The following is a 14186-nucleotide window of genomic DNA, read 5'->3' on the forward strand; positions in this document are numbered from 1 at the left end:
TGACTCAGAATTTCTTTAAAAAAGTGGGATATATATATATATATATATATATATATATATATATATATATATATATATATATATATATATTTAAAATTAGATTACAGAAAAATATTATTTATTTTAATATAGCACATTTTCAGGCCATTTTTTTGTTGTTGTTCTGTAATTTCCTTTACCTTTTTTTTTTTTTTGCTAATTTTGTATAATTTTCTTTTTTTCTTCTTTCTTTCTTCTTTTTTTTTTTTTTTTTACAAATTTCTTGCTCAGTTTTTGAAAAGTTAATAAGATGTCTTTTAGAAAGTGTCTATAAATATTTTAAGTGTTATCAAAAATATTTTATTTTTCTATTAATTATATTTTAAATTTCTTTTTTAAGTTTTAAACATCATGTTAAGATAATTTTTGCTATAGTTTTCTGTATGTTTCACTCATTTATATTATTATTATAATATATAATTATTATAATTTTTTATAATAAATATTTTGGATATAATAATAATAGCCTTAGTTAATTTTCAGATCATTTTCTTGTCACCTTTCTTTTTTTCTCAGTTTGCAGATGATTTTTTGCCAAGTTGCTTATTATGTTTTTTTCCATGTTTTTGACAGAATATATAACTTATTTAACCTTCTTCATTCTTTCAAAAAAGATATTTTAAGCAGTGGGGAGGGAGTTATGTCTTTTGATTTGGCTTAGAGGAGGCACATTCAACTTTAAATTGTTGCATTTTGCATTGAATTATAACAAAAAGGAAGTTTTGGGATTTTTAAGATATTTTTTAAGCAGTGGGGAGGGAGTTAAATTTTTTGATAAATTTCCCTGAAGCCATGCTCAATAAAAAAAAATGTGTATCTTCGTGGTGGATTAAAACAAAAAAGAAAAGTAACATCCGAGTCAAACCCCTTTTCTGATAAATAAAGTACAGTCCCTAAAAAAGATAATGATTTTCTTCTGCGATGTATTCCATCATTTACGGTTTTCTGTGGAGCTCCTGAGCCCGCCCCTCCTCCCTGCCCTGGCCTGTGATTGGTCGCGCCGCCCGTCCGTCGGCCGAGCCTCGCAGCAGCCGGAGTGAGGCGAACAGGTTGAAAAAGGACGGAGGAGCTTTGACGTTCAAACACTGTTGGTTGCAGACTGAAACCGGACCTAACACGCAAGCTGGTGAGCAGGAGACTCTTTGTTCTTTGTGTTAACACTCGTTCCTCTATTTTCTACCTGCTACAAAGACAAAAATACCCTCTGATGCATGAAAAATAATTTCTGCACCCCGGCAGGATTATTTCTGCGAGATATCGCGTTAGTAACAGTGTGTTACCGTTAGCTAACGTTATCTCAGCATAACACAACCAAACCACTCAATATCAGCTATTTTTAACTTAATATCTAACTGCTTCTATTTAATAATCAGTACAACTATAATTCCAGCACGTTGTTTAACTTATAAACACATTAAAATCTCGAATAACACGTTAACGGTAAAATCCCGTGTTGTCCTGTTAGCTTAGCAGCATGAGGAAGCTAATGTCGTGTTTGGATTTTAAAGAAGATCTCGTTAAAAATCACGAGTTAAAAAACGTCGCCGATGGCTTAAAATAAAAAGCAACATGCAAAAATACATATTTATCATGACTGAACTTCTTAATAACCCGTGGTGTCGCTCATAATCTGGTGTCACATGGTTACATATGGCAACAGTCCTTTGTTTGCTGTTATTGTGCCTTTAAAAATCCCCTCCGCTGTCAGAGTAAGGGACTGTTCGTTATTTATGAGGGGGCAGAGGGGCTGCACGCCGGGGGAGGGACTGAACATACACTTTAAGCACGAGGGATGCTTTTTTATTTTGCCCTGTGGGAGGGACATTCAACTTACATGATTTTATTTTGTATTAATTTTAAATAAATTCAGAGCCCAAAAACCCACAACTGGACCTTTGGAGCTGGGTAAGAGAATAAAGGTAAATTAATAAAAGTATATGGTATCTTTAATAAAGTCATAACACAGATTGCATTGCACAAACAAAATAATACAACAAATCGGCTTAATGTCTTTCAAAAACATGGAAAAAGGCAACGAGCAACTTAATCATGCTAAAAGTTACACAATTACAAGAAAATAAGTGTTGAAAAGGTGAAAAACAATTTTCAAAAAATCACCCAAAATGTGCTGAAAATGAAAAAACAAACAAGTAATAATTTTATATATTTCAGAATATTTCTCCTGTAACTTAATTGAATATACAATTATGAGAATTATAAACATATTTTTTCTGGACATTTTTCCTTATTGTTTGGATAACTTTCTAATACTTCTCCCCCTCTTTTTTTTAATGTTCATTTTTTGGTTATTATATTGTCACCACATACTAACTTCTTGAAATTTCTAGTATTGATTATGACTGTGATATTTAAAAATGAAATATTGATTTGATGTGATCATTTACACATGATAATACTGTGTAAATAATGTAGTGTTAATAATCCAGCGTTCTTGCTTTGAAATCATGTTCCAGATGTAAGGGAACTTTTTTGTCTCCAGTAAAAACTGAAATGTAAAAATTACCACTAAAACTGCAGCTAATGTTGCTATCGTATCTGTCTTTATTACATATTTATTACAATATGACTTTTTCTTGCCCATCTTGATTGATAATTTTGAATTTGCACTTAATTAAAACGTACAGATGCAATAGTCTGTTTTAAGGCGCAGCGGTCAGTCAGACTAAAAGAGAGAGCGCCTCCTTGCTGTTGGCAGAAAGTTAATAAATAACTAAGTTTCTTTCTGAAGTATTTGGATGTTTTGTAACTTAAACAGCCGAGAAGGAGAGTCGCTTCAACTGAGCTCCTCATGGTTAAACATCAGTCTGAATGCAAATTTAGAGATTTAGCTTAAACTAGTATTTGCATTCCTCCTGCACACGCACACGCATGCATGCACACACACACACACACACACACACAGAGACACACACACACACAGACACAGAGTACTAGTAGTATTTAAGTAGTAGTTATGGTTTTATCTGAAAACGCAGCATTTATGAAAAAAAAGAGAAGCAGCTCGAGACCCATTTCTATGCTCTTGCTTAATTAATTTCCACCTTCTCTTTATTTTTATTGCATATTGTGATTGTTTTTTCTTATAAACTAGTTCCTTTATATTTCATTTATTTGTTTTCCACCTCTGGCCTGCCTGTAATTTATTTCCAGAGTTATGGTATCTATATGCTGTATCATGATTTCATTTTTTAATTTCTTTTAAATGTATAAATACATATTTCTATATACATTAAGTTTTAATTTTCAGCACTCTTGCATGTAAAGCACTTTGAGGTGCATTTAATGCATGAAAGGTGCAAATAAAGATTATATTTATTTTTGTAAGTCTTCAGGCACTACCTGAGACGTGTTTCCTGTTGAGTGACGAGAGTTGACACATATTGATTTAAGAAAGTAATCAATCCCCGCCTCCACTCCGCTCCGCAGGAAGGGCTCAGCGCAGCGTGGGTGCCCAGGGATCCACTGCCTGAGTGCGGGGAGAGCAGCGGCCGAGACCCCACAGACATGAACCACACCAAGGGCGGCCTGGTCATCTTCACCGCCAACTCACACCCCGCCAGCCGTGAACTCGGCAAGAGGATTTCAGAGTGAGTACAGGAGGCACGGACGACACGCGCACATACACACACACACACACACACACACACACACACACACACACAGAGGGTATTTTTTAGAATAAATAACTCATGTGGGTCCCTGAGGAACAGGTTTGTCACCTTCTTTGTCTCAGTGAAGCAGCTTTTGAAATAGTGGTGTTGCTTGTTATGTGAGATGCTTTTTAAGTTTGGATGTGCCGTGTTTGCTGGTGATGCGTGTCGCACATGTTTAGTGTTTACATTACGGCCGAGCAGCCGCGATGGCAGCATCAGTCGCAGGTGATACGAAAATGCAGATCAGTGCTGCCTGTAGTTTGAAGTACGGCCCCGAGAGCCAGTGAAACTGGATGACGAGTTTTACATCACTTTGCGTCACCCGGTGGAGTTTTCTAGGCACTGGAAAGATGAAGAGAGGTTTGTCATACTTGTGAGAGCTGGCAAAACTCCACCGGATGATTTAAAATATGAGGAGGAGGGATATCTAGGCACTGGTTATATGGAGGGAAGTTTTGTTTGATCCAGAGCTGGTTGAAAATCAGTGAACTATCCCTTTAAAATAACTACTGCAGCTGCAGGATCTACATTTCATTCTGTTAAATGGAAACAAAAGTAACAAATGAACTGAAAGACGTACTTGAAATTCCAGTGCAGTCCTCCAGGACACGTAGAGCATGTTTGTAGAGCAAACGGAGGAGTCGGTCGGGCTCGTTCGACTCCCAGCTCTGTGTGACAGATGAACAAACGCAGCATGTTAAGAGTTAACAGGAGGAGACTCGCAGACTGCAGAGAGAGCAGGTCAGCTCGTCTCAGGAGACGCAATAACAACAAAAAATGTCTCAGGCCGCCGTCGGACAGAGCACGATTTGCATCTTGCTGAGTCTTTTTTGTTTTTTTTTTTTACTGTTGCTTAGCAACGACTGAATCACCTGTCCTTAGTTTAACCATTTAAACTCTGCAAAAGAAATGGTCCACTGTGCCTGCATTGTTTTTTTTTGCTTGTTGTGATGTTATTTCTTGGAGTGTATTCAAATAGTTGATATCCCTAAAATCTGTACAGCCTAAACTAAAAGGTTTTGTAACTCCATAAATCCAATCATCAATAAAAAAGTAGTGAAACTTTGTTCTAAGTTTCAAAAAAATAAACAAACAGAAATCCCATATCATGTCTTTTTTTTCCTTCTTTCTGTACAAATATAAACAAACAAATGTCTTCCAACTTTGCAAAGCTAAACGAAAACTCTCTCCGTCAGGCGGCTGGGGGTGGAGCTCGGCAAGGTGCAGGTGTACCAGGAAGCTAACAGAGGTAAGACGACGTGTGACTTCCTGCACGTCTTCACACTAAGTCCAAGGACAGCAGAAGAAACTTTGGGCAGTTTGCTGCAGAGCAATAACCTTTAAATAGTATATATATTTATTAAAGGCAGGTAATGCTTCTGATTGTCAGTGTAAATATCTTCTTAAATATGTATAAAGAAAGATATTGTGTGATTTTTGGAACTAACCTAAATTACAAACAGTGGCTTTTGCTGCAGAAGACAGTTTTCAGCGGACAGCGTCAGATGTGGATCAGGCAGGTTTAAAGTTTCCCTGAAGAGGACAGACTCGTTCTGTATGTTTGTTATGTAAATGCGGTCAGACTGAAGACAAATATCTCATGATGGAATATTTTCGTGGTTACACTTTTAAGTTAAATGTTCTTACTTTCATCGGCTGGGTTATTTAAAACGTGTTTTTAGAAAGAAGATTTTTTAATTTTATTTTATTTAAAAAATATTTCTAAAAAGCTAGGAAAAATAGTCAAGCAAAAAAAGAAAATTGCTAAGGTAAATGATCATATTTACATATTTTAAATTATGTTACAAAATTTGTATAATTTTTAATCACTTTTCCAGGTTATTTCCATGTTTGTTGTTTTCCCTTTCTTTCTTTGTTTCTTTTTTTTTTTTTTTTAAACTAATTTTCAGGTCATTTTACTTGTATTTGTCAATAATTTCTCAATAATTTTGGGTCATTACTCCTTTCGTTGCCTTCTTCCCATGTTTTTAAAATAAATCAAGCCAAATTGCTCAGGTTTCACAGTGTATAAAACAATGACCCAAATGACGTATATTCAAAACTTTTCTAAAACTTTCTGTTAATTCCAAAACATATCCAGACCTGGAAAACAGTTTTTCTAATTTTTATAACATTTTCAGGGATTTCATGACCGTGGGAACCCTGAGTAAAGTACATGTTACCTTTTCCACAGTGTGCAGCTTGTGTGTTTCTGGCTTGTTTAGTGGATTTGATGCAGCTGCTCAGAACAACATCTTTGCCGGCAGATTACCGAACAAACACTTCTGCTTTATCACACGATGCTGCCGCGAGTTAGAGCGAGCAGGAGCAAATATTTAACATGCTAGATTACATATCTCGAGCAAATTTCAAGTACAGGCAAGATGGTTTACTGAGAAATTTCAAACTCTCTGACAGGTAGAAAGTCAGTCTAAAATGTACGGCGTGCTTTGGAAATGACGTCAGAACATCCTGTAAAATTTGGACATTTGATAGTTGAATGGGACTGTGCTGCAGGCAGCATTAAATTAAATATGTAGTCGTAGAGTTAGTCACATTATTATCATTCCTCATCATGAATATTCAAAGTTTTTTGGCTCCAAACTGCTGCTTAACTATCAGCTGTGACTCAGTTTCCTGCGTTTCTGCCGGACGATTTGCTGCAGAGGAAACATTTTGTTTCCTAATGTCGTTCTGAGGGAGCGATGCTAGTATCTACAATTTCACACGGAGAGGGAGTGTGTGAGTGTGTGAGTGTGAGTGTGTGAGTGTGTGAGTGTGAGTGTGTGTGTGTGTGTGGCACAAAGGGCTAAGATAGCCCTCTAATGAAGCTGACAGGCCCTGCAGGCTTTATTATGAGGTAGGAGTGTGTGTGTGTGTTTGCATGTGCACGACCTGAATGTGTGTTTATGTGTGCTGCTTTCTCCATTCTCACATCCCGTTTGTTTCCATAGAAACACGGGTACAGATCCAGGAGTCGGTGCGAGGCAAAGATGTCTTTGTGATCCAGACAGTGTCCAAGTAAGAAACAACACACACACACACACACTCTCTCTCTCTCTCTCTCTCTTAAGCATTTCAGCAGAGTTTGAAATATCTCACTCACATGACGTCCTCTTCAGGGATGTGAACACCACCATCATGGAGATGCTGATCCTGGTGTACGCGTGCAGGACGTCCTGTGCCAGAAGCATCACGGGCGTCCTCCCGTACTTCCCGTACAGTAAGCAGTGTAAGATGAGGAAGAGGGGCTCCATCGTCTCCAAGCTCATCGCCTCCATGATGTGTAAAGCTGGTGAGTGAGAGAGGACAGAACGAATCGTGTGAATGTAATCAATAGAACTTTTGACAAAGTGAATCTGTAAATCTGTGATACACAACCTGTGGCCCCTGGGCCAAATCTGGCCCCTGATAGGTTCCCAGTGACCCCCCAACCATTTTTTAATTCACAATAAAAAATAACGTGATTCTCACTGGAAATAGTTTCTGTCCTTTTAGTCTCCATAAGGTGTCAGAGAGCATAAAACAGCATCAAAATAGAGCTTGTTGATCAAAAAAAGTGCCAGTTTGGGGCGCCTGGTGGCTCAGTGGATAGAGCGGGCGTCCCATGTATAGAGGCTGTGTCCTCGCTGCAGCGGCCGCGGGTTCGATTCCAGCCTCGGCCCTTTGCTGCATGTCACCCCACCTCTCTCTTCCCCCTTAACACTTCTGCTGTCCTATCAATTAAAGGCAAAAACACCCAAAAAATATCTTTTAAAAAAAAACCTAAAAAAAGAGCCAGTGGAGGATCCCCCACACTCCGACAGAGGACACAGATGAGACACTAACGTCCTAAAATTCTAGAAATGTCCTAAAATGGAGAAACATCCTTAACTTTTAGAAACGGCCCCAAATCCCAACAACATCCTAAAAGCCAAGACATGTCCTCGAATACTATAAACATCCTAAAATCCCAGGTATGTCCTAAAATCAATAATGTCCTAAAATCTTTGAAATGTTCTGAAGTTATAGAAACATCCTAAAATCAGAGAAATGTCTTACAATCCTAGAAACATCCTAAAAATGCCCTAAAATCAACCTAAAATCCTGGAAACATGTATGAGGCAGGTTCAGTGTTGCTGCTGTTTAAACATGCTAATCAGAATGAATGTGTGTGTGTGTGTGTGTGTGTGTGTGTGTGTATTATTATTACATGTGTATTATTATACAAGCAGGAAATCCAGATTTTTGTGTTCGACATTCACCTCTACGATTCTGACGAGATCTGAAAAGGCAAATGTGTGTGTGTGTGTGTGTGTGTGTGTGTGTGTGTGTGTGTGTGTGTGTGTGTGTGTGTGTGTGTGTGTGTGTGTGTGTAGGGCTCACCCACCTGATCACCATGGACCTCCATCAGAAGGAGATTCAGGGCTTCTTCAACATCCCAGTGGACAATCTGAGGGCGTCGCCCTTCCTGCTGCAGTACATACAGGAAGAGGTGAAAAAACACGCCTCGTACACAACGTGACCTCTATAATAAAGGACCTGGAAAATAGTTTCTTACCTTTTTTGGAGGCCCGAATCAGCTGCAAAATAACCATTTATTTATCAGTTACTTGTCCGTGTTATGTTGAATTGGGTCAAAGCGAAAAAAAGAGACAACAAAAGCCAGAATCAAAATGACAAAACTGAGCTGACTCAGCAGCTCTAAGTTTGTTTTCAGATTGTGAGCACATGACATTTTATTTTCAGCAGGTGGAATAAAACACAAAATATTTTTGTGATGCTTATTTCTGTAGCACATTAATGGAAATTCCCTTTATGTTTTTAGCATCGAGCTAACGGACTAAGTGCGAGTTATCTGAAACATGGTTGTAGAAGTTAGAATCAGAATTAGGTTTATTACTGAGAGGTTTTTACATACTTGGAATTTGCCTTGTTGTTATGTTAAGAGGAAATATAATTAAAGGAAAAGTACTGCAACAGTCAAGAACATAAATATGGAAAATATTGTCAGACAGACAAACAGCATTTCAGGCAGCTGATCTGCATCAGAAGTCCTCAGCGCTCAGCGACGCTCACAGAAGACTTAAAAATAAACGGACCCAACACGGACTGCTGTTTTTAATTTGTCTGTTCTTCCTCTATGTGCCTCCAGATCCCCGACTACAGAAATGCTGTGATTGTGGCCAAATCTCCAGCTTCTGCCAAAAGGTACAGTCACCTAATAATAATAATAATAATAATAATAATAATAATAATAATAATAATAATAATAATAATAATAATAATAATAATAATAATAATAATAGTGTTTGTAAAGCACTTTACGTTTGGAACAAATCTCAAAGTCCTACAAGATAAAAGCATTAGCCCCAAAAAATACAAACAACGAAAATAAAAGCATATTTAAAAGTAATAAGAAAATAAAAGAGCAGTCAGTAAGAAGTCTCTTGAATGTTTTAAGTCGATTTTTAAAACTCACCAGTCGGCGGCGCCCTCAGAACAGAAAGCCCGATCCCCGCGGTGCGTAACTCGGTCCGGGGCGATGGAGACGGCGTGAGGGCGTAGAGCGGAGGGATCGTGTCGTAAACAGCTGTAACTCATTGTATTTTAGTGAATAATAAGTTGAATGGTTGTTCTCACCCCCTCTGAGGAAGTTAAGGTCCAAACCGACATTCAAGCAGCAGCGTTGATGTTTTTAAACTCCACTGTGGGACAAAAGCAGAACTCTTTTATTTCACACAGTTAACTGTTTGTGGAAACTAAATGTTGTAACGATGTTTTGGTGCCTGCTGTGATGGAGCGATGGCGCACAGTCAGCTGTTACCTGAGCCTCCGTCTCTCCGCCGTCTCCTGCAGGGCTCAGTCGTTTGCTGAGCGGCTGCGTCTGGGTATCGCGGTCATCCACGGCGAAGCTCAGGACGCAGAGTCAGACCAGGTGGACGGGCGACACTCCCCACCAACCGTCAAGACCACCGGAGCCATCCACCCCAGCATGGAGATACCATGTAAGAGAGAGAGAGAGAGAGAGAGAGAGCGAGAGAGAGAGACACACACACACACACACACACACACACACAGAGTGAACACACAGGCTGGCTCCATATTTGCATAATGAGGTGGACATGCAGACAGAAAAGCAAAAAGGAGGTAAATATATGTTTGAGGAAATCAATGGAGGGGGGCAAATAGGGAAAATAATACATAAATAAATGCATAAATAACCACAAATACATCTTTAAATGAATACATAAATGTGGAAAATGGAAAATAAAATAAAAAAGGGAATTAATATGCAAAGTGGAAAAAATACATAAATAAATATGAAAATGAATAAATTGATAAATAAAACGGGAAATTAAATAAATTTTGGCATTTTTGTCAGTTTCAGTCCTCCATAAGGGACAGGAAGTGAAACCTGCTTTTCAACTGGCCCCGGGCCCAAATTATGACAGACCGCAACATTAAATACAGAAACTCAGTGTTTCTCTGCGTCTCTTCTGCTTCAGTGTTGATCCCTAAAGAGAAGCCTCCCATCACCGTGGTCGGAGACGTCGGAGGACGCATCGCCATCATCGTGGTGAGAGGACACTTCGGTTCAGTCCAACACTTTAAATGTGGCTTTTGACACAAAGGATACGCTTTGCTTTTGTACTTAAGAGTAATGTTAAAAAGTAACGAGTATTTTTTCTCGAGTCTTGCACTAAAGTAAACTCTTATGCGTTGGTACTTTTACACTGTGGTGGAATGTTGGACATTTCTAAGATTTCAGGACATTTCTACGATTGAGGATGTTTTTCGGATTTTAGGGTGTTTTTCGGATTTAGGACATATCTCAGTTTATTTACTCAAATAGTGTACTTAAGTGCAAATTTGAACTTAATTATTAACGCATTTTAATCTCATGCCACTTTCTACTGCGACTTCACAGAGAAATATTGAAATATTTACTTCACTACAATTTTTAACCCTTTGAAAGCTGGAGCGACGTCACTGTTGTGCTGCTTTGAGACAGTTTTCACGAGTATTTACGGCTGAGCTGTGAGCACGCTGTTGTGATTTCTTTCAAAAACACAGCAAAAAAAAAAAAAAGAGCAGCTCTGTAAGAAATGTCCCACAAATTAGTAGATTCATTTGAAAAACATTTTTTAAACCTATGGATAAATGTCAAGGAAAAGAAAAATTTATATATCATAAAATTATGTTACAGAAATATTACATTTTTTTAAGTTTTTTTTGTGTGCCTTTGTTTGCTTGTTTGTTTGCTTTTTCAGATAATTTTTTACCTGAAAACATAACATTAACTAACTTAACATTTTACCAATTTCTAAGTTTTGAGTCATTTCGTTTTTTGTGGCTGACTTTTTTAAAAAATATTTTTTATTTAAAGAAATCAAGCACATTTACTCAGGTTTCAAAGGGTTAAGGATCTGAATATTTCCTCCGTCACCACTTTAAAGACAGGCGTGTTTGTCTCACAGGATGACATCATCGATGATGTCGACAGTTTTGTGGCGGCGGCAGAGACGCTGAAGGAAAGAGGAGCCTACAAGATCTTCGTCATGGCAACGCACGGCATCCTCTCCTCTGAAGCCCCCAGGTTCATCGAGGAGTCGGCCATCGACGAGGTGAGTGTGTTCAGGTGTCGACTTACGTTATGCTGCGTGACCTCCTCCCCGCCGTCACACGTGTCTCTCTGGTCTGGTGGTCCCGCAGGTGGTGGTGACCAACACGATCCCTCACGAGCTGCAGAAGCTCCAGTGTCCAAAGATCAAGACGGTCGACATCAGCATGATCCTGTCGGAGGCCATCCGCCGCATCCACAACGGGGAGTCCATGTCCTACCTGTTCCGCAACATCGGCGTGGACGACTGAGCGACCTGCCCCCCCCCCCACACCCACACACACACACACACAGACAATTTGCCTTTTCAGATCTCGTCAGAATCGTAGAGGTGAATGTCGAACACAAAAATCTGGATTTCCTGCTTGTATAATAAACAAATCTAAATGCTAACGCGTTCCTTTGAGTGCAGCTTTAAGGGACAGTTCAGGGTTTTTTGGGTTGTATGATGCACTTATCCTTTAACACTGTATTTGGAGAGCAATGTCCTGCTGTGGAACAACAGGCAACAGCAACAAAACGTATTTCAGACACAAAAAAATCAATATCTGTGAAAGACCATGTTGCTGAAAATGACGTGACGAGTTTGTCGACGTGAAAAACAGCAGTTTGATGCTTTCGGAGAGTCGTATGAAAGCTTTACGAGAAATGTAGTGACCTTTTTATACAGACTGCACGGACACGCTCTTAAAGTTTGGGTCTCGGCAGATGAAACGATTATTTCTGACGACGAGCTGGTCATGCAGCGTACACTCTAAGTGATATTTAAATTTTTAAAGTGTCTAAAATATGTTTGAAGTGTAACACGCTGACTGTGGATAAGAACGTCATACAAACCGCTTCAAACGGTCTGAACGTTCCTTTAACATAGAAGACGACTGAAAACACACACGTGCACACAGAGGACTGAACACACTGATCTGTGTCCCTCACGGACATTCATAGATTACTGCCTGTCTCTCTCTAACAACACACACCTCAGTTTTTTACTCATCTCTGTCTGAGTCTGTCGTCAACCACAGAGGATCAGGGACATGTTTAAGAAAACACATCTTAGATTCACTAATAATCTAATAATAAAGTCATAATATCATGAGAATAAAGTTGCAATTTAAAAAGAAAATTGTAATAGTATGAGAAAAAACGGAATGAGATGATGAGATTAAGTATGTAAATTTACAAGAAAAAAAGTCCCAACATTAGGAGATTAAACTTGTAAATTTGTGAGAAAAAAGCCACAGATTGAAACTGGAGAGTTGGATAATAAAATGCGAAAAAGTGAATAAATAATCACAAGTGATGGATGAATGATCGAAATTATGAGACAAATGTTGAAATATTAGAGAAAAGGTGGAAATTTGGACGGGGGATTTTGTCATATTACCCAACTCTTATTTCTCATAAAATAACGAGTTAAATTTCATAATATTTCGACTTTTTTTCTTGTAAATGTGCAATTTTAACTTTTTTTTCTAAGAATTACCACTTCATTCTCAAGATATCACTTTATTCTCAAGGTCAAACAGTTTTTGGGTTTTTTTGAAACACGGCCCGAATCCTCTGGTTTTGGTCTCTTCATCTCGTCAACATTTCTGTCCACGTTTCGATAGAAATGAAACATGTCTTTGTTGGAGCATTCGTTAGCACTGAATGTCTCTCACAGTTTATCTGGTTTTAGAGATTTAAGAGATTTAAAGAGTGCCAGTGCCTTCTGCAGGACGTCAGCACGCAGGCCTTCACTGCTGTGTCAGCGCTAACTCCACTAACTCCTAATGTAGTGAATCCAGGATTATTATGTTCCCGCTCATTAACAGCGCGCATGTTTAACCCTCGGGTCAGGTTTTTGTTTATTTATGTTTGTGTCCGAATGTGTTGCTAACATACTTTAGAGCTGTGTGGTTGCTGTAGAAGCTAATCTGGTGTCAAATCTACTCGTTGCTAAACTGGAATTAACAGGAAATATTTCTCGGTCTGGTTAATTTGACGTTGTGAAAATCTTGTGTAGGTGCACTCGTGAAACACGCATTCACGAGACATCCCGTATAACACAGTGTGCCATTGTTTTCTTATATTTTGTATCTGTTCATGCCACAAGTGAGCATCCTCCAGCTGGACGGCTCTGGATTAAATTAATTTACAAATAACAGAGAGTTTTCTTTGTTACGGCAGCAGTTCTGCAGTTTTACTCTCCAGTTACAAGTGGAAGTTTGATGTTAATCAGATGTAAAAATGGATAAATGATCATTGTGAAGATACGATAAAGTTCAAAACTGCAGCTAAAGCCGAAAAAGTAAAAAAATCAAAACTTTTTCTGACGAGTAAAACTTGACTGAAGCAGGTCTTTGTCACTTTACCAGATGTGTTCCCAAAATGTTTTGTATTTATTTTCAGCACTTAAAATGAATAAATGACCTATGAAAGTCAGTACGGCCTGTTTTCTGCTGTTTTGTAGTCACATAAATGGGTACACGCTTCAAAATAATCATTCATACTCCTTATTGGTTCTTTTTCATTACTTTATATTAGCTTTTTTAAATATATGTATATTTTTCAAATTATTAATTTGGGACAGAATTAGATCTGAATATTCTAATATAACTTAGGGACTGTTTGTTATTTATGATGGGAGGGGGTGGTGCAAAAAGGGGAAACATGTCAAATATTTTTTTATGCAGTGGGGATGTTTAATGTATTTATTATTATGTGTTTATTTTACTGCCTTTTTTAAATCTTTAAAAATTAGATTTTAAATCAGGTCACAGGTTTGAAGGGCATGTTTTCTTAAAAAAATATATAAATAATACGAGCCTTTGAATTTACGATGTCTTGTCAAAAACATTTTATTTGTATTTTGACCTTTTTGTTAAAGT

General features: G+C 38.1%; 2 protein-coding genes and 1 long non-coding RNA gene across 4 annotated transcripts in view; 1 reads left to right on the plus strand and 2 right to left on the minus strand.

Annotated features, from left to right (window-relative positions):
• Positions 1-3537, minus strand: part of caskin1 (CASK interacting protein 1) — a 165939-nt gene extending 162402 nt beyond the window's left edge. The window contains 1 exon segment of the mRNA XM_088069345.1: positions 3400-3537. The gene's annotated coding sequence lies outside the window, so the exon portion shown is untranslated.
• The window catches only part of LOC121957144 (phosphoribosyl pyrophosphate synthase-associated protein 2), a 188561-nt gene continuing 177887 nt past the window's right edge, over positions 3513-14186 (plus strand). The window contains exons 1-10 of one of the 2 annotated variants that reach the window (XM_088069347.1): positions 3513-3647; positions 4910-4962; positions 6668-6734; positions 6836-7008; positions 8072-8187; positions 8848-8903; positions 9552-9700; positions 10202-10272; positions 11174-11320; positions 11409-11582. In XM_088069347.1, the coding sequence (XP_087925473.1) occupies positions 3565-3647; positions 4910-4962; positions 6668-6734; positions 6836-7008; positions 8072-8187; positions 8848-8903; positions 9552-9700; positions 10202-10272; positions 11174-11320; positions 11409-11567 (1074 nt within the window). In that variant the 5' untranslated portion in view covers positions 3513-3564 and the 3' untranslated portion in view covers positions 11568-11582. Of the gene's footprint in view, positions 3648-4909; positions 4963-6667; positions 6735-6835; positions 7009-8071; positions 8188-8847; positions 8904-9551; positions 9701-10201; positions 10273-11173; positions 11321-11408; positions 13741-14186 lie in introns of those variants that run through there. The other variant, XM_042505668.2, reaches the window with a different exon arrangement.
• LOC148186552 (uncharacterized) lies at positions 8253-9660 on the minus strand. The gene is made up of 3 exons (XR_015774860.1): positions 9520-9660; positions 9175-9400; positions 8253-8275 (listed from the first exon to the last, which is right to left on the minus strand). It is a non-coding gene; the product is annotated as an uncharacterized LOC148186552 (long non-coding RNA).

Source organism: Plectropomus leopardus, chromosome 18, assembly GCF_026936395.1.
Source record: "Plectropomus leopardus strain MGB_pleo_1.0 chromosome 18, ASM2693639v1, whole genome shotgun sequence".
Taxonomy (NCBI): Eukaryota; Metazoa; Chordata; class Actinopteri; order Perciformes; family Serranidae; genus Plectropomus; species Plectropomus leopardus.